The sequence below is a fragment of the Pocillopora verrucosa genome, chromosome 7, assembly GCF_036669915.1.
Source record: "Pocillopora verrucosa isolate sample1 chromosome 7, ASM3666991v2, whole genome shotgun sequence".
Taxonomy (NCBI): Eukaryota; Metazoa; Cnidaria; class Anthozoa; order Scleractinia; family Pocilloporidae; genus Pocillopora; species Pocillopora verrucosa.
Genome location: NC_089318.1, coordinates 12,213,938 through 12,235,750, shown reverse-complemented (window position 1 = coordinate 12,235,750; position 21,813 = coordinate 12,213,938). Strand labels below are relative to the sequence as shown.

Below are 21,813 nucleotides of genomic sequence, written 5' to 3'. Positions count from 1 at the left end.
ATCACTCAGTTGACAGAGTAATAGATCTGGTCAGATTTGTCTTTCCAGTTGCCGTACCGCTGCTGCTAAAGCATTCGGTGGATATGCAGGTGTGGAACTGAAAAAGTAATTCGAGTGCGTCAAAAACTTCGCGGTCGTTAACTACGCTTTTCGCTACATCCCCTTTCTACACAACGCAGACAACATACAGTTCAGAAAAATTTTTGTGCAACACTGAGAATTAGCATGTTTATTTTAAAAGTGTTTCTAACCACTCAATTACATCTTGAATTAAATGTTTACATCCATTTTAAATAATTACCTACAGTGGCATTCTAAAATTAACATGAACTTGTCCATTTTCCATTTTGTAATCTTCTTGTAAAACCGTTTCCAATTTTATTTTCTTGTTCCCCTCACTGCTCGGCCCTCGCATCCATTTTTAAAAAGCCATTTGCTCCTTACGTCACGTGTTTTAAAACATCTGACTTGTAGCTGAGCTAGTGCATCAATTGGTCCTGACAAATTCCCTAAAAAAGAGAAATGAATTAAAAGCTTTAAAATGATGAAGAAAATAAAAAAGAAATGAACACCAAGAATAAAAATCGTAAATGCGCGTCTGAGTATTCTGAAACCGGTTGAGTAATCAGTATATTGAGTAACCGTCTGAGTATTCTGAAACCGGCTAAGTATTGAAAAACCGGTTCTCTTTCTTTTTTCCTTTCCTTCTTGATCACTTTTTTCTTGTTGTTTTTTTTTCATTTTTTTAACGGCGTAGAAACCCAAGTATTCTGAACGTATGAAATGCGTCTGCGCAGTTAACATATATTTCAGCGGTATTAGAGAGACGCAGAAGTTTAAAGGACAGAACAAAAAAAAAAATAAAATAAAATAACAAAACGAAAGAAAACATTATAATTCAGGTCACTAGATGATCTATTTTACAACAAACTGAGTATTCATCAAAAGTAAAGATTTTTAAGAAACCGGTTCTCTTTCTTTTTTCCTTTCCTTCTTGATTATTCTTTTCTTTTTTTTTTTTTCATTTTTTTAACGGTGTAGAAACCCAAGTTCCAAGTCGTACATTTACTAGATTTCAGTGCGTCGTTAGACCTCCGATATATTTTAAGATCTTAAAAAATTAAGCTACGAGTGGAACTTTGTATTAGGTCGGGACTTGTTAGGTCTTAAGCACCGAGAAAACGTTTGCACAATAGGCGTTAATTTTCAGGGGAATATAAGGTGAGATGAAGAACCCAGATTCAGAATCCAAGTTACAAATATTGTAACATTGAGTTTTAGGTAAACAGTATTACATGTTTGGGAGAACATTTTCCAAAAACAGCAAGACAAGAAAAAGATTAAAATCAATTTTCTTTCGAATTACTATTTATTTTTACTCCAAGAAATAAACATTAAGGAAACTACAGCGCCTAATATGTTAGGCCAACCAAACTCCGAAGTTTGAAAGGCCTAAGATGAAAATTGCTGATTTCATGAGTGCAGAATATCAGAATCATGCCCTTAAAAAAAATTATCTACACTATTTACCTTAAGATCCCCGGGAGCTTTTGTGACTGGTAAATCATCTTATGGCCGTGTTGTCCATCTAATTCAATAAATTTGATAGGACCTGCATCAGCTGGCCGCGAAAACTTAGCACTTTCATACAACTGGAGTATAGAACAAGACACAAAAATTAATTTTCAAACATGTTACTAAGCAATAATGGCAACTCTGTGAAATGTTTTGTTTTCTTAGACCTACAGGTATGGAAAGTCGTGGGCGTATTGCGCTGTAAGTGTTAACACATTAGCACGGATTACTGTGTTGCCTTGAGGCTACCTCCAAGAGTGGAAGGAGAATAGGTAAAAAGTAAAATGAAAAACTGTTACATAAGTTCAACATACGGCCGGAAGATGGACAGGTAACTTAACCAGAAACATGAGCAATTCTCTTTTTAACCTCGTATGTAAGTTGATGAAAAAGATATTGGAGCGGTTGCTAAACCCTTTGTCACTCAAAAACCCATTTCACCAAGTAAAAATTTCAATATTAGCTCTGTTCAATGCTGACTTTCAATGAATTCTAGGAACAAAACAATTACGAACGCATCCTCCCAGATGACCTTGAACTCACTGAAGAGAAAGTAAAGAAGCCTGAAGAACTTCAGGCTTCTACAGGCTTCTACAGGCTTCTACAGGCTTCTACAGGCTTCTACAGGCTTCTACAGGCTTCTACAGGCTTCTACAGGCTTCTACAGGCTTCTACAGGCTTCTACAGGCTTCTACAGGCTTCTACAGGCTTCTACAGGCTTCTACAGGCTTCTACAGGCTTCTACAGGCTTTTACAGGCTTCTACAGGCTTCTACAGGTTTCTGCAGGCTTCAAATCTAGGCCTCCAAGAAACCATCTGGGCACCTCTATCTTCTGAATCACAGAGCCATAACTTCTTATTTATCCCATTTCTTGGTAAATCATATTTCTCACTCTAGTAAATCCTGTCACCATTACCTACCTTTTTCCCCAGAGCAAACGATATGATCTCATCACTTCGATCATGAAGGATTAGTATCGGACAATACACGTCTGCTAACCTAGAAGACAAAACAAAAAAAAGGTAGAATGAATCTTCAGTACGGAAAAGAAGAAGAATAATTCTATTGGCAGATGATTTATTTTGGATAAGACCCAGAGTTTCATATGAGACCATTATCCTCTTACGATTTAACATGACTCTACCACTCAATGTGTTCTAAATTAGTTTTAGAGCAAAATTTATTTGATTCATAGTTTCGATCTAGAATTTATTTTCTCAACTCGCTGACGACATGTTTAAACTCATACATTGTAGAGAGCGCATTGTTGACGTGAATATTGTTTCAATGATCAACTTTGGATTAATTCGGTCGCAGAAATGCATAAAATGACATGAGGCGCGTGGGGTGCTGTAGTACATGCAAGTGGCACTGCGTGTTGGTCAATCAGGATACATTATTTGAATTTGTAATGACTGGTTGACAAAGTACCTCTAAGGAAATGGCAGTGTGGTTGTCACCGATCTGAACAAAGTACATGAAAACTTGCCCACCTCTTATCAGTTCGAAATGCTTCTTTGACTTCTTCTAGCACAGTCTCATTAAAATATGGCAGGAATCTAAAAGGCTTTAATAAAAATAAAGTTTTACTAACCAGCACTCAATAAAAAAATTGGCAAAAGTATCATCCATCTTGATTTTCTCCTCTATCCAAAGAGACTTTTGGGACACTAGAGAAAAATCTACGAAAATTTCCCCTGAATCTAATGCTTCATTGATTAATACCTTACACACTTCAATTCCTTACGCCGCTGCAAGCAAAGGCAACATAAACAACGCATCGTAATCAAACTCCATTTAGAAAAAAGATGATGACAGATACTCTACCTTAAGAATATCTGCTTTTCACAAAACACAAACAGCTGTGCATTTCCACAGATCCTTTTACAGAGATCATTTAGATAATTATAAAGGGGGCAGTTTTCTAAAGAAACGTTGGTGCTGCATTAGTTGTTGGTATGACAATATAATTCGGTTTTATCAACTGAATTGATAATGTAAATTGGCCACCGAAAAAGTTCCTAAACTCGTTTCGTGTGTTAGACCTCGGTCAGAGCGAATGCTATGATGGAGGAAAATAAAACAAAGACTAAAATTTTCATTCGTGTTTCTAAATAGTGATGAGCAAAATGCAACATTGCAACGCACAAATAACCCATGCACTCCTCTCTACCCACCCAAGATCTCACTGTATAAGATGATTCCAGCTCTCAGAATTTGGTGTCAAAACTTTTATCGTTGACATTTCTTTTTCTTCTCATCACCTTTCTGTTCAAATGTATCTTATAATCCAAGAGGAAATTTATTTTTGGTCTTTCTAGGGAGAGAAAGGGTTAAACATAGCACTGCATTCAAGAAAAACCCTCATCCCTTGTATGGCACAAATGGCCAGGAAAACTTTAAGCACAAGTTTTAACTCTTGCCTGAAGTTTAAAGACTTACTATAGTTATTGGATGATGGACTGCACCATCCCAAATATTGTTAAAAGGTGCTTCAAGAATGACTCCTAATGGTGGAGAACCTGTAAAAACATGACTTTATATTTGAAGCATTGTTATTTAACCTACGGTTTGATCATTGCCTTGCCCATGTCAGTGAAACTCTATCACTGCAAAAACTTCTTGCATCAGCAAATTTCATGTACATGTGTCCAAAATCATGTACATGTACAAGCACCAAAATATGGAGCAGTGCAACTCTTCAATATCTTTTTCTTGAAATTTCTGATAAGCAATTCATGGAGTTTTCTGAGTAACTAGCATGAGCATGGAAAATTCACTACAAAACTTTAAGTCTAAAATACTTTAATAAAATCTTAGAAGTAGCAGGAAAGTTGTCCTTCTTTCCAGGAAATCAAGATTTATAGATTTTTGTGATTGCATAGGAGTAGAAATTATACAAGGAAAGAATGAAGGCTGCTTTGTATTTCAAAACCAGATTCCCATCTACATAAGGTATCAACATGGCATAACCTTTATGCTTTTCCTCCAGTTACAGTGTTTATCTAGCACAAACCTTCTTCACATAGAGCTTTTGCAACTCCACCAGCTACTCTAGAATAAAAAAAACACACAACAAGATGAAACAACATAAATGAATGTGATGTGGTACAATATACATGTAAGTACTCCCCCATGGAACCAATAAGTGACAGTGCCTTACAAGAAACATTCTTACAGCTATTTCATCTAGGCAAATCCTGGTTGCCAGTTTGCCAAAAGAAACTCCCTGAAAAATTTGGCGGCCCAATAGGAATATTCACCAGCCCTGGGAATCAAATAGCACTTTTGTCCTCACCTGATGGTTGCTAACAGATTTCCCTCACTGGAAAAACTTGTAAATCTAAGAGCACTTACACTGTAATTCCTCCAAAACTATCCAGAATGCCTCTGAACTTAAAGCTATTTAAACCAAGTACACAACTGTTACTTTTTACTCCACAAGAGTATCACTTGGTCCTCTTACCCTGAACCTAAGGAGTGACCCCAGATGTACAAAGGTGCCTCAGGACTTTGTGATCTTATCCACTTCCAAGCAGCAAGACCATCCTCAATGAGTCCTAACAGTAAAAAATTTCAATTTAGAGTTGTGAGGACACAGTTATGCTGTCTTATTCAACTTCAGTGGCTGTTGATGATGCCATCTAGGAGGACCTTTCTGTTTACTGACATAGTGCTTGTTGATGAATGATGAAAAGTGATCTTGAAAAATGACTAAGTTCTTTGATAACAATGGTATCCTGATGAAAACCAAGAGTATAAAGTAGAAATGATTTACTGCATTAACAACCAATTTACTCTTAAAGCAGTACTGCAATTTCATATCTGAATTTTAAACAATACCATTTTCAGATGGCTTTCCTTCAGAGTCACCAAAACCTATGAACAATAACCAAAGGAAAGGTTTCCACCATCAGTAAATAGGAAAATATAACTATTCATGGAGATTAAAAGTGACAAAATTGAGATGGCAATGAAACTAAGAACCACTGTCATTTCTTTGTATTGAAGAGCTGTTTCAGTAATTTGATATAAACTGTTAATGTTAAATGTACAAACCACAGAGGAAAGATGCATCTACAAAACTATAGTGCAGCATCAGATTGGGAGGAAAAATACTCAGCTGATACATGGAGAGAATTTGGTACAGATAAATAAGCATAAAAATTAATTTGAAAAGTTGACATTCTAAGTATTTTCCATAAGTTATTCAGGAAAAAATATTCCATTAAAGGCTGCTTTTCCAACAAATGTGTTTCCAAAGTTCCCTCTCATGAAAATAATCAACTATTTAATGAAATAACTTCTTTAAAAATCCTTCAATCAAGTGGTTTAAAATTCTCACACATTCATATACATGTAAATCTGCATTTATATTGGATTGTGACACTTAATTTGTCAAACCATAATGTAAAATACCAAAACAAAACTGTACCTCTATAGTCAATTGTTACTACATGATAACCAATGGAAGTCAAAAGCTGCAGGGATATAAACAATCAAACAAAAAAACTTGAAGTTATATCATTTTGAAATAACATTACAAAAACTCTACAAAATTAATGTACAACATTATTATAACTCTATGAACGAAATTAAAAGTACTGTTAGTATTAAACCTGGTATTTTCAAGGTTTTAAAAGTGTGATAACTACTTTAAAACAGTCATTTATTTTGAGATTTCAGCAAGACCTCAATCATAACAACCTTATAAACTCCTAATCTGTGGCCGGTCCCTCTGAAAGGAAACAAAAAATTAAATAAAGATAATAACACAGGTACATGTGTGTCTAGTAATAGAAACATAATAAATAAAATAAAAACCCTTAATGATTAATGGTTATCAAATAAGAAGTACCACGATCCTTTACTCAGTTATGAAACCGAGTAACCAAAAGTACCATTTGAAATACAGTAGTTCAGTACTGTGAAATTCATCTACTTTCAGTTATGAAACTGAGTAACCAAAAGTGCCACTTAAAATACAGTAGTTCAGTACTGCAAAATTCATCTACTTTCAGTTATGAAACTGAGTAACCAAAAGTGCCACTTAAAATACCATAGTTCAGTACTGCGAAATTCATCTACTTTCAGTTATGAAACTGAGTAACCAAAAGTGCCACTTAAAATACAGTAGTTCAGTACAGCGAAATTCATCTACTTTCATGACGAGTAAATTAATCTGTTAAAAAAAATAGGTCTTTTTCCCCTAATCCCCCACACTCAAAAAACTGGTATCTGACTGTCCAAACATTGAAGATTAATTTTAAATTTACTGCAAGAAATTTCTGGTCAATAACTGCATTCTTTCACTGGTCAGTTCAATTTACTAAAAATGTAATAACCTTGTGTAAGCATTGCCATGAAAATAGAGAAATACTGGATTTCCATCACTAAGGTGGGAATGCTTGTCAGTTTTGGTATCTTGGGCCTTATCAGCATGTTGACTGGGAATATTCCTAAAATATACAACAAACAAGGAAAACAAATGAAGGCAATCACAGACTTGGCACTTCCTTCAAATAGACTTTGGTAGATGTCCTAATCAACAAACTTGCTTTTGATTAAATAGTAACAGGTCTATTCAGATTTTCATCAATTGCTAATTTCAGCAAAAGTCTGTTTCACACTGTCTCAAAGCTACATCACTGAATAAAATTAATGCCAGCACACTCGCTGGCAGTTCTGCTGACTGAAAATGCTCATTCTACAGGTAAGGTAACAATGATTATTCACTTCCCGCCACAAGATGTTTTGAGAAAACATGTCTTTCTTTCAGTAAAAGAATTTTCCCTCAATTTGAAATGGACTGCTCTGACTTCAACTAGTTTGAAGCCATGTACTTTGTCCATGATTGCAGCCAAATCTAATGAACTTGTAGCAAGTGTCCCAACCTGGCTTATACTTCAACACCTAATTTCATCCCAACACCCATACCATGTGCTATACATTGAGTTTAGCAGATAACACAGGCTTAACAATTGTCAATGTGACTACAAATACAGCTATGTTGAATAAGAAAAGTAGCTTTATTTTCAAACTATAAATATCTATTGACTGCATAACTGACACTTGCAACAAAGTAAAATAATAACAAATAAAACAAAATACAAAACATAAACAAAAACAAAAAACTAACCATGCTCCTAATTTACCAGCAGGACCAGATATGTAAAAATGTACAGTACTATCAGGTAAACCAAATGAACTAGGATCAGACAAATTTTCAAATGGATTCTTCACTGGGTGACAAAAGAGGAAAATGAAGGTTACTAGTAATACAGAAAAAAATTATCACTTACAATTATTTGAATCAAAAGATCTCTAACTTTACTTAAATAATACATGTTAGTTCATTATATGTAATCCCACTGTATTAGAACACTGAACAAGAACAAATACACCAACCACTAATCTTTAGAAAAGCAGTTCTGGTGCAAATCTTAACACTTGAAACTACCTCAGTCTCTAATAACCCTTAAACTCCCTTTAATACCCATACAGTATCTAGCAAACAGGTAACAAGAATACTCAACATCACTATAGCAGCCTGAGGGAAGAATTGGGAGTTAAAGGTTAAAGTGAATTAAGTTTATCAGATTCATCAGATATAAAAAAAGTTAATAGCACTGGACAAATCGAATACAAGACATTTCGCGCAAAAGACTTGCCGTTGGATCTTATTGAAAGTGACATGTGAAGGTGAAATGTCTTATCAGTATCAATCAGTATACCTTTTATATTGGTGTTTCTTACTTATAATTATTGTGCAAAATGACCACTAAGAATTGTGTGAACAGTCCAAAACTTGTGCTAAAAGTCTTTTGTGCAAAATGTCCGGTTACCAAAAAATCATGAAAGAGCAACATCTTTATCATGTAAATGCAACACATCACCAAAACAATTCTTCATCTACTTTCTACATATAATTATTCACTAGAGAGAAGAGATCAAGAGGCAAGACTAATTAACTATTATAATGATATATACCTACATAACACATTCATAATAGTTACAGTGTACTAACATGGATGTAAATAAATCATGAGCTCCCTTGCTTCTGGTGAGGAATACATTATTATCACACATGTGATATAAAAGAGCAAAATCACACCCACTGTTGTCTTGAACAAAACCCTAAGAAATGAAATGATGAACATTAACTTGCTTTGTCTTTAACGAGTGTAATCACAATGCAAGACTTGTCTTCTAAAGGTTGAATTGTTTTGACTGAGATTTTTTTAACCCTTAAATTCCAAATATTTTACTTGTTAATTCCCCCCCCTTTACATGTCGCTACACATTTCCTTGCAAATAAGTTACAAGAATGCTGAAAAAAAATGTACCAGTGATAAGTTTGAGAAATCTCATCTCAATTTTGCTTGATATTGTATGGGTATCTTAAGGAGAAGTTACAAGTTAATTACTTTTAGGAGTTAAAAAGTAAACCATAGGATGTGTCAATTTTTTAATACACATATTTTGATTCCTAAACAATATTAGCCAACTCCACGCTTATCCTTATACAGTACATGCTTTTCCATTAATCCTTTTACTCCCTGGAGTGACAAAAATGGAATTTCTCCTTACAATTCAAATACAGTTTAAAGCAGAAGAGTGTTGAGATGACAGAAACCTATCAATTAGCAGATACTGTCTGATTAAACACTAATTTCTAAGTTAAACAGACAGAGGAGAGAATTAAAATTTAGATCACAAGAACAAAAGAGTAACAAGAAATCAAAGCAAAGTTTAATTTTTATTCCTAGATTCTCATTACAGTTAAATCACCCTTTGAGCAACCCGCCCTGCAGTACCATCTCCAATATTCAAAGTGCTTGTATCACACAAACACCCTCTTTAGATAATTATTGTTTTAGGCCTTGATTGTCTATCAGACATTGACAATGACAGTCTTGAAAGTTATAACATGACACATCAAAGTAAATAGCAATGCCCTTCACCTCTCACACTACTAAAATTAACCACTGACCCTTCTCCCCCCCCCCCCCCCCCATAGATGCAATAATAAGTGATAATGGTCCCAGGTACAAGGGCAGTAAAAGAAGGATCTTGATCTCGTTTCACGCACGAATTTAACCATGCGTTACGTGCACGTAAAACAGTATTTCAAGCGTCACAAATTTAAAAGAGAACACTCCGAATCTCACCTTACCTTGCCTTCCTGTAAGATTCACTCTTCACGTCTTAATTTTGAGCTTAATCACGTGTCACGTTTAAACCATTGCCACCCTCTAATAAGTGTAGAATAAGTGAATTTTGAACTTGATAAGCTTCACTTTGAGCTGACACCACTAGAATATTACTTTTCACGGCTTTCGAATCACTCTAATAGACACCCCTTTCTCTACCTATCGCCTTCTGATTGGCCGAAACAATACTGTTTAATAGCTAAAATATACTAACACGCAAAACTCTTGAACCTACCAAACTAACGTTACGATTCCACAAAGCAGCGAAGACACCAGACCTCTGTGGGTTCAAAGAAACATTTCATGCCAAGAATAATTAGGAGGGAAATGGTTTGTTTCCTTCGCCCGAGGCTCAATGTAAGTTTCAGTATCTAAAGGAAACGTGTTGAGATCGATGCACTCGACGTGCATCGGGTAAAACGTACCTCTCATGTTTGTTTTTCTCCAAGTTTTCCTTCGGTTTATTTTCCGTAATTTGCTGACTAGCTGGTGAATTCGTTGCTCTCTGTCTTACTCTTTCAGACATATTTTCTGTCCTTACGAAGCGAACTCTTAAAGATGTTGATTACTTCACCAGCTCCACGAAAGTTCGTGTTTCGTTAACACTTGTGAGGAAACTGGAAACGAGTGTTTTAATGAAAATTATTAGCATGTCGTGTAAGCGATACTGAAACATCCCCGACTGAAAGCCCACAGGAGCTCAGCTTGTATATAGTTCATGGCTGAATGCCATATGGACGACGAAATGGCCGAATGATATCTGACAATATAGACAACTTAGGTTTGGGTTACTATTCGCCCTTTCCTTATTTGAGAAGCTCTACTTACTTGAGGTGTTTTACTAACTTGTGGTGCTTAACTAACTTGAGGTACTTCAGTTACTTGAAGAACTTCACTTACTTAAGCACTTTCCTTACTGTAGACGCTTTACTGACTTGAGGCACTTTTCTTATTAAAGTTGGTTTCTTTACTTGAGGTGCTTTGCTTGCTTGAGATGCTCTACTAACTTGAGGTGCTTTCCTTTATTGAGCTGCTTTACTTGAGTTGCTTTACTTCAATGGGGTGCTTCACTTACTTGAGGTGCTTCTCTTACTAGAGGTGTTTCACTTACTTGAGCTTTTTCTCTCAGGTAAGGTGTTTTACTTGAGGTGCTTTACTAATTTGAGTTGCTTCACTTTGTTCTGTACTCCTCTGATACGAAGTTAACTCGAATTAGCGCGGGAATCCTCGTCTCCCTTTGTTCATAGCTATCATAGCAAGCAGGCGCCGAGATAGTTGGGCACGAGAAGAAGGAAAAACACTCTTCCTCAGCTGCCGTTGTTTATTGTCAGGAAATTTTTCTTTACTAAAATACAAGGGCGGAAAATCTTGGGAATAGCGCCTTACTGAACTGTAAATATCTCTCTCTTTTTTTTTAAAGACCCAAATGTCTTAAGGTTTCATTTTTAATGTTGGTGATTATATAATTTTTCCGATTCCTTTTTTGACAGTTGACTACCACAATTGTTATTTACGATATTTGGTTAGAATAAAGTAGTGCAAAAAGTTGGTAGATTCCGAGTCTAATCTTTCAAATTAAGACGTGCAAACTTCACTTTCTTTCCAAATTGGTCTTTTAGCTGACATAGCGCTTGAATTAAGTCTTTGCAAACTTTTTATTTTTCTACTATTTAAACATTATTTTAAACTTTTTTTGCCACATTTATTAGGTTTCGAAAGAAAGGTCACCTATAACTCAGCTAGTTTATGCTGCGTGGGGAACCCAGGAGTAATTTTTTTCCCTCTAGAATGCCTCTCTACGAGGTCAGCGGTATTACGTGGCAGGTTTTTAAGATGGCGGACGTCAGTGATTCAAATCCCAAATCTGCAGATGAAGGCCTATGCAATCCAAGTGCGAAAGCTAAAAGACTGGGGGTAAATCTTGCTACCCCAGTAAAGCTGAAATAGCCAGAAAAAGAAAAATACAGATCCGGCCGGTAAAAAGCGCTCTACGCGTGGGCAAAATTACCCAAAGGTAAGTTCGTAGCAATGAGTTCAAGAACGTAATCAAAGTGCTCTGTGAGCCAACTTGTGAATTGACACATGATTTTTTTGGATTATGTTTAATGTTATCAGATTTAGGGAATTTTGTGGTTGATTGTCACATCTAGAGTACGAGCAGTAGTTCAGTGTTTGCTAATGTAGCAGAGAAACAAAGTAACGCAGGGATAAGAAGGCATTATGATTGAAATGATCATGCTATTGTATTTGACAAGGGTGGATGATGTCATGTGTTTTAAACGTATATCATTTCTGTTTCTGGTTCAAAAGAAAAGGTTGGAAGTAAATGAGGGTGAAAAGTGAAATTTACTGTCTATCATTGTAAATATTAGAAAATCAAGGCAATACTGTCTTAATGAAAACATTAACGATTCCCTCTTTATCAAATGAGACAAACGGGAACGAGTTTTGAGTGATATAACTAAGCTAAGACTGCCACCGTCATTTTGGATCTCCGCCTGGGTAGATTTTAGTCACGTGCGAGGCAACGTATAATCAATAACAAGATAGAATTTCATTTCAGGCCTATTTATTAATTTTGTGGTGTATAACTTTCGCATTTTAGTACGTAATATGTATTTTGAATCTTCAAATTGTCTTGAAACTTAAAAGAAAATTGTTCTTTAAAAATTCACTGAAAATCGGTAGCTAAAATTGTTAGTTTAGGTGTTATTTGATTTTCGTGTTAACTTGTAATTTCGTTAGTCGCCGGCATCTTCTGTTGCTTCACATAGGAAAAACACACGATACGAAACGTAATGATCGATTTTGTCGTCAATCTCACGCCATAACAGAAAAAGCTTTTGAACATCTGTAAACTCCGAGCGCTTCGCAGTAAGTGATATTTTCAATGAATCTTCGGATTGTTTTCAAGTTCAAGGATTGTAAATTACAATTTTATGAAAAACGAAGGTTGTTCTGTTATTTCAGTGTGAATCCTTGCATGCCTGCCAGTCGCTGGCGCCGCTTGTTGAAACTAAAACGAAAAAAAAAACTCTTAAGATTGTCATTGGCTTCTTTGTCACCCCACCACTATTCTTAACAACAAAGGTCGCCATTTCGTTTGTTCATTGCTCGCCAAAAACTATCAAATGCACTCAGAAGCCTAAAATCGAAAAAAAGTTTACAGGAATCGACCAATCGAGCGGGCGAGCGAGCGAGTGCCATTCCCTACATTGTATCTACAACTCGCTCTTGCGCATGCGCGCAATTCACGAGTTAAAAATGAGTACTCAACTGCAATGGATGGAAAACTGCTACATAATGCTTGTAAAGAAACTATACACAAGAATAAAAGCACTGTCAAAAAGCAAATGAGTTCCTTGAAGCATGTGAAGGCCAAGAAGGCGATTATGGAAAGCAAGAAGAAAGATCAATCGGTTTTGGAATCGACACTTTCCACATCTTAACTCAGCCGAAATCCTCTCCTAGTATTGATCCATCCCAATCAAATTTTTTTTAAGTTCAAAGATATCCTTCCACATTTACGGCAAATAGGACTTTGTATACCCTGAAAATATTGTGGCTTTTTTAGCCTTCTTGTTATGGACTTATATAGCGTTACAGCGTAATATCGAGTCACTTGAAACTTGGCGTTTGCAATCATGTGACTTTAGTTTTTTCGTTTGTTCGTTCTGTATGACGCGCCATTGCAGACAAAAATACTCGTGTGAATTTATATACGACTTGTGCTTTTTAAATACAACTTCTTTTCCCACTTCCAACTTTTTTGTCGCGTCTAGGACTTCGCTCTTCATTCGCTGAACTTGCATCAAAATATATTTAATTTGTTTGGCAAACACATCACTTCTTGTTACGTTCATACGACTTCTATCCAATGTGCATTTTCATTGTTTACCCGGTAATGTATGTCTTTGCCTTGGAGCAGTTAATAAAACTTGTTTCCCAATATACGACTTAACAATCGCACACACAACTTGTTTACAGAATTCCATAACTTCTCACTACATTTTCGTTGAACTTCCTACTGATTAGAAATCGATCGATTTCTACCAGACCCAGAGTCCCTTGCGCGACGTTTCGTCTTTGCACATGGAAAAGAAGGGGGGGGGTCGCAAATTCCCAAGTAGACTCTGTGACCCCTTCCGCAGTATGATTTTATCGTGTCAGCGGTAGTCCCACTTTAGTAATAGGGAATTTAAGCAACGAGAATGGGGACGGCACGGCAACGGCGACGGGGAACTCCACAACACCGCCTATAATGCGGGGAGAGAAGGCCGTTGTGGCGGGAAGTTTCTAAACAGTTAAGCAGCGATTACAAAACGCCGCTCATGATGTCTTTGAAAGACTCGCATCACCTTTTGGTCGCCACAATGATGGTGTGAGAAACAATTGAGGAACTTCTACTCCTGTACGATGTTAAACAGGTCCCGCTAATGTGATTCTTCTGTACAATTGAATCTGGGTTTTGACTTCGATGATTTGGAAAACGACGATAGCCTTTTCATTATTTCGCTTCTACAGACCGCCTACCAGTTCTGGCTGAAGTAATGGGGATCCCTGCGTTAGTGTAATTGTTATCAAAGACAGTCTCTGTAGCGGATTGGAAGCTCTTGTGCATTTTTCTAAAGAGGCAAAGCTATCCTTGTCGATATTCACATGAACTCGCTTTAGGGAGCCTGGTCCAGTGTTCTGCATAGATAAACAAAAACTACATGATCGACTACATCTACCCGGCACACAGTTACAGAAGTTCTTGCACAGTGGCATGAATAGCATCCTTGCGAAGTAAATTGAAAGAAAATATTTCGGGAGCTGTTTTGTCAACTGGCGCGACAAAATTGCTCTTAAATGGTGCTGAAAGGGAGAAAAAACGCAATATGGCTGTCTTTTACATAAGTTGTAGTGCTTTCTTCCCTTTTAAAATCTGGTACATATCTTCCTTTGTCAAACTGTTGGACTTTTGAGTGATTCTCAGCGGCGAATTTTCGATTCGGTATCAGGTGTGAGCCAAGCTTATTAACATTACATTTCTTACTCACATGTTCGTCAATTGGTGGTCCGTTCTCGATCAGCGTTTCGACGTTTAAAAACAAACCATCAAACATAAAGAAGAAATCTCGCTTTATGAAAGAAAAGCGATGAAATTATTCTATCATTGTCTCCTGGAATATTTAACGTTTAGATCGCAGAGAAGGCGAAAAAAGAATACTCACCTTTTCAGCCAACGTCAGAATGACTCGTTTCACGTCGTGGCCGAACGCAGAACGTCAAACTTTTTACCGCCAGTCATGCGCAGATGATTATTTGAATTTCTGAGAGCCTGCGGTCCCCGTCGCCGTCCCCGTTTCTCGTTGCTTAAAGTCCCTAATAACTAACTAAGGGGAGCTCAACTTGGGGACTAGGGTTGAATCAGCTGTTAATTATAACCAGCGGTAAGAATCCCGCGCTTTACTTATAGTCACGTCCCTATCAGGGCTCATTGACCTTGCCTTGCTAACGAGATGTCATCCGAATGTTTTGCAAGTTGGGCTACAAGCCCTAGCTGTAATCCAAGTAGTTCTGGCAAACAATCTACGCTAGTTAAAAAGGTAATAGAGTCTTCATGCTAACCTCTGCGAGGCATGCGTTGAAAGTGCCTATGGCTACGGGTTTTTGGATGGGACGGAGGAACGGAAGGAAGATTTCATTGAGCAATTTACAACATTGAATTCTAAATGTCTTGTGCGCTCAACAACACACGTCAAGGAAAGGTCGCAGAAAATCATCCGAAAACGGTATTTTCAATCTTCTTTACTTTTTCTTTTTTGCATTTCGTGTTTGCAATTTTTGGGAAAACGAAAACGACTGCGCAAAACAGGGGACGAATCAAGGCAGGCCATGCCAGGGTTTTCATGTTTATATTACAAAACAACTTGACCTTTTGCTGCCTTTTTTTTTTTTTGTCAAAGACGGGAATTTCCTAGTCATTTATGGAGCCCAGAGGCCACGTCCATATTTTCATATAGAATTGAAACCGAGATATTATGTCGCAGCAATTCAATAAAATTTAGCAACCAAGTAGCCAGGATTTTAATTTCGGTAATTATCCTAAAGCAACTATCTACTGCATCCGTTCCACACGTGCGTTAACAGATTATTGCACAACTTCCACTGGTGAGAAAATGAGTACGAAGGAATGCGAAATCATCGTCATAAAAGTCAACAATCATTCACGGTTGTCAAGATTTAGCGACTATTTAATAAAGCTTTTTCCTAGTCTCAAAATGATTCCATTTTTCTTTAACCTCGGCCCGAAAGGTTTTTAACAGTTTACACGGGTTTGGAAGAAAAGACGAGTATTTCAATGATCGCGCTCTGTTAGAGCTTTGTAAAATCGCTCTTTATGATGTCAGTAGTTCCGTCTTTTGCAGTACAACCCATGTTTGGGCAAAATTCTGGCAACCTTCCTATTGTCTGTCTGGCCCACCCATTCTCAGTGGTAAGCGGGGAAACAAGACTTTTCCTGCATGGACCAAAGGCTGTAAGGATACGATTGACACGGTTGCTATGACATTTTCAAAAACGTGGCATAGAGTGCTCAGAACTTTATCACTATTTTTTGTTTCTTTACGAAAATATAGGATTCTCGAGGTGGAAAGAAACAGAATCCTCAAAATACCTGAGGACACGATTACTCAGCCAGCTCCGGAGGTTACATTAAAGTTCAAGGAACAAGAAAACTCGACTGCCCAGCAAGTTTGCAAGTGCGAGCTATACGGCTGTACACTGATTATACTTTAGAATCTGAAGAGTGCTCGTCAAAGAAAGTTGTACGGAAGGCAAAAGCCGGGATTCTTAGGTAATTAAAAGATGACATGCAGACGGGAAAGCGCTTAAGAACGACAACAAGATTCTATTTCAGGCTTCCCCTTAGTACAGCACACAAAGTACATCCTGTCGGTCAGGTCGCCACAGTAGGTCACTTCATCCATCTGAAAATCGAAAGCAAGATCCGCGAGCCAGTTAGTGGAAATATAACTAGTCCAGATGTGGTACGGAAATGCTTGGAGCAGAAGACCGACAAAGAAATGTTTGGAAGTCATGAAGGTCATCAGAAACCCCGAAAGTCGAACTGAAGATATTTTCCCGTTCGCCAAGATTTGCGAAGTCATGTCGCACGAGCAATCAGCGCCAGCAAATACTGCGGTGATGACCAAGAGTCACTAAAGCGCAAGACTGAGCAATGGAGGTGTGACTCACCATCATCCAAGTTCTACTTCAGGACAAGGGACGAGGTCAAGGATGGCGACGAGACAAAGTTTCTCTTCGCACACTAAGAAGAATGGCAGCAGAGGCTTCTCCTCAGGTATGGCAGTAACTTTGTACTAATGGATGCCACGACTAAGTATGCGATCCCTTTGTTTTTCGTGTGTGTCCACACAAATGTGGGTTATGAGATTGTAGCCAAATTTCACTACCAGAACGAGGACAATGAATGCATCGCGGAAGAACTTAATATCATCAAGAGCTGGAATCCTACGTGAAAACCAAAGTATTTCATGGTAGATTATTCGATGGCGGAAATAAATGCTATAAAAAGCGAATTCCCAGATGTTGAGGTATACATAAGCGACTTTCACCGCGGGGAGGCGTAGCAGAGATGGGTCAAAGCTGGCAGTAATGTACCGACCGAGGGGAACAAAAGATGTTTCTAGAACTGATGCAAGCAATTGCTCGTGCTCGTTCGAAGACGTTCTACAAGAAGGCCGTGGAAAGCCAAAGAAAGTTGTACATGGGAAATCCCAAGTACAAGAATACTGCGAGGTGTGGTTGGACTGTTCCAATCGTTGGGCTCATGCATTTCGTGTTCAACAGGCCGTCAACATCGTGAATATCAACAATGGAATTGAAGCGCGGGATAAATTGTTCAAATACAGCTATTTGCCTGGATCACTCGACAAATCAGTTTTTGGAATAGTGGTGATGATTGTGGAGTCGTTTATCCCTGATTCCTACCAACATTACCTAAACATGACGTGAAACGTGTCAATTTAGAAAAGGGTGAATTTCTCGTCAAAAGCAGTTCGAAAAGTACGAAGCTGTTTGCTGTCAAGCTGTCGTAGCCAAGCTGCAAATGTGAAAGCTGGCGTAAAACGCATTTCCCTTGTAAGCACATTTTAGCTGTTTTCAGCTTCTTTGACAAGTGGAGTTTTAACAACTTACCAAATTCCTACAAAAATAGCGTCTTCATAACTCTGGACACCGGGCATTTTGATCAAGCCGATCCAGACGAAGAACCAACCTTGGAGCCGAGTTCAACGGACGAGGGAAATGACGATTACGGTCAAGTATGCGGTGCAGAAACAACAGTTCCCGCATTATCTTCCAATGAAGATGATGCACCTGCTTAATCCAGTGGCACTTCTTCCTGGCCAAAAATCGACGACAACGAGCAACCTTTAATAACTCAAAAGCTCAGAAAGCGCCTTCAGGAAAAAAAAAATCGATGAATTGAGATCAGCAACATTCGTGGTCGATGATTTAGCTATCCTTGAGAATACTATCCCGACTGTGGAATCTCTGCCAAAGGATCTTTGTAGAGGTTCCTCTATTGAAAATGGCCTTCCTCTTAGACATAGTCCTGCAAAAAAGAAGCTCAAAGTTACAGAGGTAGACTACCACAAGGTGAAACATGAGACACTTCCCAACACGACACGGCAAGAGAAGGAAGGACAGGGTGTGGTTGTAGACTTGACAAAGGATGACGGCAATTCCAAAGACAGTGCTGTGGAATTAGAAGAGGTAGGTATAATTCGTTGTTTCCTCAAAAAGATTAAAAGAACTGTTTATGTTAACGTGTAAAATGTTTATCTTGCAAGTTGACTCAATATGTGATATGTCTCTTAATGACGATAATGAACTGGAACTGTGTAATGATGCGGATAACGACACGGATAATGATGAGCTACTTGGCACAATTCACGAGAGTTCTGCTCGTATCTCACCAAGGTATAATTCTATCGAATTTAGTAATACAGAACAGTGATCATAACTTTTCGAATATTTTATCACTTGAGTAAGAACGATTAATCAACCTTTCAGACTATTCTTTTGATCTACTGTTGTGGTGTATAAACAGGCCTTATCAGCTAGGAGAGTCAGAAATACAGTTGTGTGACGCAGTGACGAGAGTTAAGACCTTGCAAGTCAACACTGGTATACGCAATTCAGTACTGAAAGTAGGGCCATTCAAAGTAACCGTTTCTGACTTGCTAGCCACTCTTCCTCCTAGCACTTTGTTTGCAAAAGGAACACAGAAAATTAAAGGAGATCCCTAGTTTTGTGGATGGTGGTTAACTGATACGGTAAGCAGCACTGTTTTCCAGTAACTATTTGAAATATTAATTTTGTGTATCTTCAATTGTTATATTCGTTGTGTTTCTCTTTGTAGATCGTTGATGCTACACTGTGGAAACTAACAAAACTACACCAAAAAATCTTTGCTTCTGACAGTAGCCTTTGTCAGGTGGTGAATCATGGGGCAAGTACACGTAGATTGTGGATGGGCGAGAAGTTCCATGGAATTGAAAAAATTCTTAATCCAATGAATATCACTGGACGTCAGTGGACATTGCTGGTAAGTCGAAGATACTATTCATACTGTACATTTTTTTTAATAAAATGGTCATCTCTAAAATTTGTATTATATTCTTTAGATGAATTGAATATTGTACACATGCCTCAGGACTTCGTTTTGACGACATAAAATAAATGTGTTCAAAGATTTTAGATAACAAGGAATCTACCTGTGTCTATATTGATCCTATTCATGGAAACAAACATCCACATGAAATAACAGCAGCTTCCAATCCCAGCCTGTACAGACTTATAAATAACATAGGGTGAGTTTCTGTATTCCCAGCACGACCCTGTGTTTCATTGTTTTTTATGATTTTTCAGCTTTATATATGAGTGATTTTGTGACTTCATATAACATAAACTTAATTGAACCCAACTTAATTGATTCAATCAATCGCCAGGAATTCGTAGTAAGATAATGTTCATAACTCATTTTTGTAGCTATAGCCAGTAGCACTGATGAAAATGGTTGCAATCTTTTTGTAGTGAAGCTGCTGACATCAAAATAGGCTGGAAAGTAAAGAGTGGACATGCCTTGAGCCACCCCATTTTCAGCAAACTAATGGATTCAACTGTGGAGTACGTTTTTGTGAGGTAACCTCTAGAGTACTAAAAAGCATTAGATAAGTGAGCTCATCAGTACCAATACCATCAACATCTTTAAAATTAAACAGTTAAAATAAAATGATGTCATTCCATAGCAGTTTTTAAAGAAACATAATCAGAATATTTACATTTTTACATCAACCAATCTTACATCATATATAATATCACTGCAAGATCTATCTTTAGTTTGCCAGGAACTTGTGTGATAACAGGCCGATCACAAAGGTCAATGTTTCTATTGAGAGAATGAAGTTTCTATCCAACCTGTTGGGGAGCTGTTATGATGACATTTTGAGGTACAATAATTATGCCTTTCTTATTATAAGAATCACCACTGTGTATTGTGTTTAATCCCAAATAACAAATTGAGAATTAAGCAATTATTTCGCACTTTTACTTCACTTTTTGGCAGTGGAAGGGATGTTCTTGTTTGCAAGGTGTGTCAGATGGATGACAATGAAGACTGGCTTGGCTGCAAAAGATGTGGACAGTTTTTCCATGCTAGTTGTGTGGGAGTGAACTTTGTCACGGCATTGCAAGATCCTTTTTTTTTAATTGTCCATGATCACACACTTAAAAACACACAAATAGCAACATATTTAGGAGTCTTCTTTTCATTTTTTAAAGTATGTGATGGAGTTGTGGCTCAGCTTGTTCAAATTTACATTCGAGGAAAAAAAAATTGTTAGAAAGTGTATTTTCTAAAATAAGCTATATAATTTAAAGCATATTTTTCCAAAGAATATGTGGTAAAAGGGCCTAAGAGGTGTACTGTTAACAGACAAATCATTTAAGTCAGTCAAAATTTGACCGACTGAATGTGACCAGTAGTACTTCTTTGTTACAGTCACAGCAAATGTTCCTTGATTTAGGCACTCATTTGCTGAGAAACTCATGAAATAGATAGGTCATGTTCATTAAACATCTTTTTGGACAAGAACCGTGGAACCAACAATTTCAGAAACTGTAATCGTAAAGAAAGCAAGAGAGAACCAAAAGGGACACAAACAAGCAAAAGACAAAACAAGAAGCAGGTGATAAAATGCCCTTTTTTACACTGTACATTCCAATCTGATTGATAAACCATTTACCAACCATTTACAAGACAAATGGCCGAAGCATTAGCCTGTAAAGGTCGAGTTCTAAATATTTCATATCCTTGTACTGGTAAGAAAAAATGAAAAAAAACCACTGCACTTCAAGCATTACACGTTTGACACTTGTTTGTGTATAAACACTTTCTTTCCCGATTTCAAAAGCAATTCCCAGTATCTAAGAGTTATATGGTGGGTAACAGGGGGGTGGGAGGTGTACTGGAGGCGAGAGGGGCAGGAACCGGGTAAAATATTTAGCAAAATTGCATAAACTTTTGCAATGAAAATAAAACATAGAGCTGAGAGCCATCAAATAAGGGCATGGGAATCGGGATGGTCAGACCCCTCTATCCCCCACCCCTCCCTGCAGTAATTTGAAATCCAAGTTTTCCCAGATCATACAATCACACTTGAGCCCCCCTCCACCAACTCAAACTGTTATTGTGAAGGACCTGCTCTACACCATGACTAATTCGAAGCTGACGTCACACACCCTCTCCGGGTGAAAAAAATATGTATATGCATTAGAAATAACAAGTTATCACTCTGTTTCGATCCAAACATCTTGTGATGGCAAGAGAAACATTCTAAAAACATTCACTGGAATTCGCAGAGTAATGTTTTATTGATTCGCTACAACCAAATGAACTCTTCCAGTAAGCTCTTTCTTACCCCGCGAAAATCGTCTTTCGCGGGAAAAAGT

At 37.5% G+C, this 21,813-nt stretch overlaps 2 protein-coding genes across 6 annotated transcripts; one reads left to right on the top strand and one right to left on the bottom strand.

Annotated features, from left to right (window-relative positions):
• Positions 1 to 214: 214 nt before the first annotated feature.
• On the bottom strand, positions 215 to 10,392 carry LOC131775771 (lysophosphatidylserine lipase ABHD12). The gene is made up of 15 exons (XM_059091892.2): positions 10,215 to 10,392; positions 10,025 to 10,069; positions 8,604 to 8,713; positions 7,716 to 7,818; positions 6,922 to 7,035; positions 6,284 to 6,314; positions 6,012 to 6,057; positions 5,420 to 5,455; positions 5,043 to 5,136; positions 4,593 to 4,630; positions 4,019 to 4,098; positions 3,070 to 3,143; positions 2,497 to 2,575; positions 1,531 to 1,652; positions 215 to 509 (listed from the first exon to the last, which is right to left on the bottom strand). The coding sequence occupies exons 1-15, from the start codon at positions 10,313 to 10,315 to the stop codon at positions 488 to 490; spliced, it is 1,095 nt and encodes a 364-aa protein (XP_058947875.1). The 5' UTR covers positions 10,316 to 10,392; the 3' UTR covers positions 215 to 487.
• A 1,227-nt stretch (positions 10,393 to 11,619) lies between these two features.
• Positions 11,620 to 21,224, top strand: LOC131775769 (uncharacterized). 5 transcript variants are annotated; one of them, XM_066170079.1, is made up of 8 exons: positions 11,620 to 11,803; positions 16,413 to 18,573; positions 19,064 to 19,136; positions 19,223 to 19,408; positions 19,555 to 19,673; positions 19,897 to 20,004; positions 20,203 to 20,312; positions 20,429 to 21,224. In XM_066170079.1, the coding sequence occupies exons 4-7, from the start codon at positions 19,334 to 19,336 to the stop codon at positions 20,264 to 20,266; spliced, it is 366 nt and encodes a 121-aa protein (XP_066026176.1). In that variant the 5' UTR covers positions 11,620 to 11,803; positions 16,413 to 18,573; positions 19,064 to 19,136; positions 19,223 to 19,333; the 3' UTR covers positions 20,267 to 20,312; positions 20,429 to 21,224. The 5 variants fall into 5 exon arrangements, 4 of the variants coding, with proteins under 4 accessions (XP_066026176.1, XP_066026173.1, XP_066026174.1 ...); XM_066170076.1 differs by having other exon boundaries at positions 18,911 to 19,136; XM_066170077.1 differs by having other exon boundaries at positions 18,874 to 19,136.
• Positions 21,225 to 21,813: the final 589 nt, after the last annotated feature.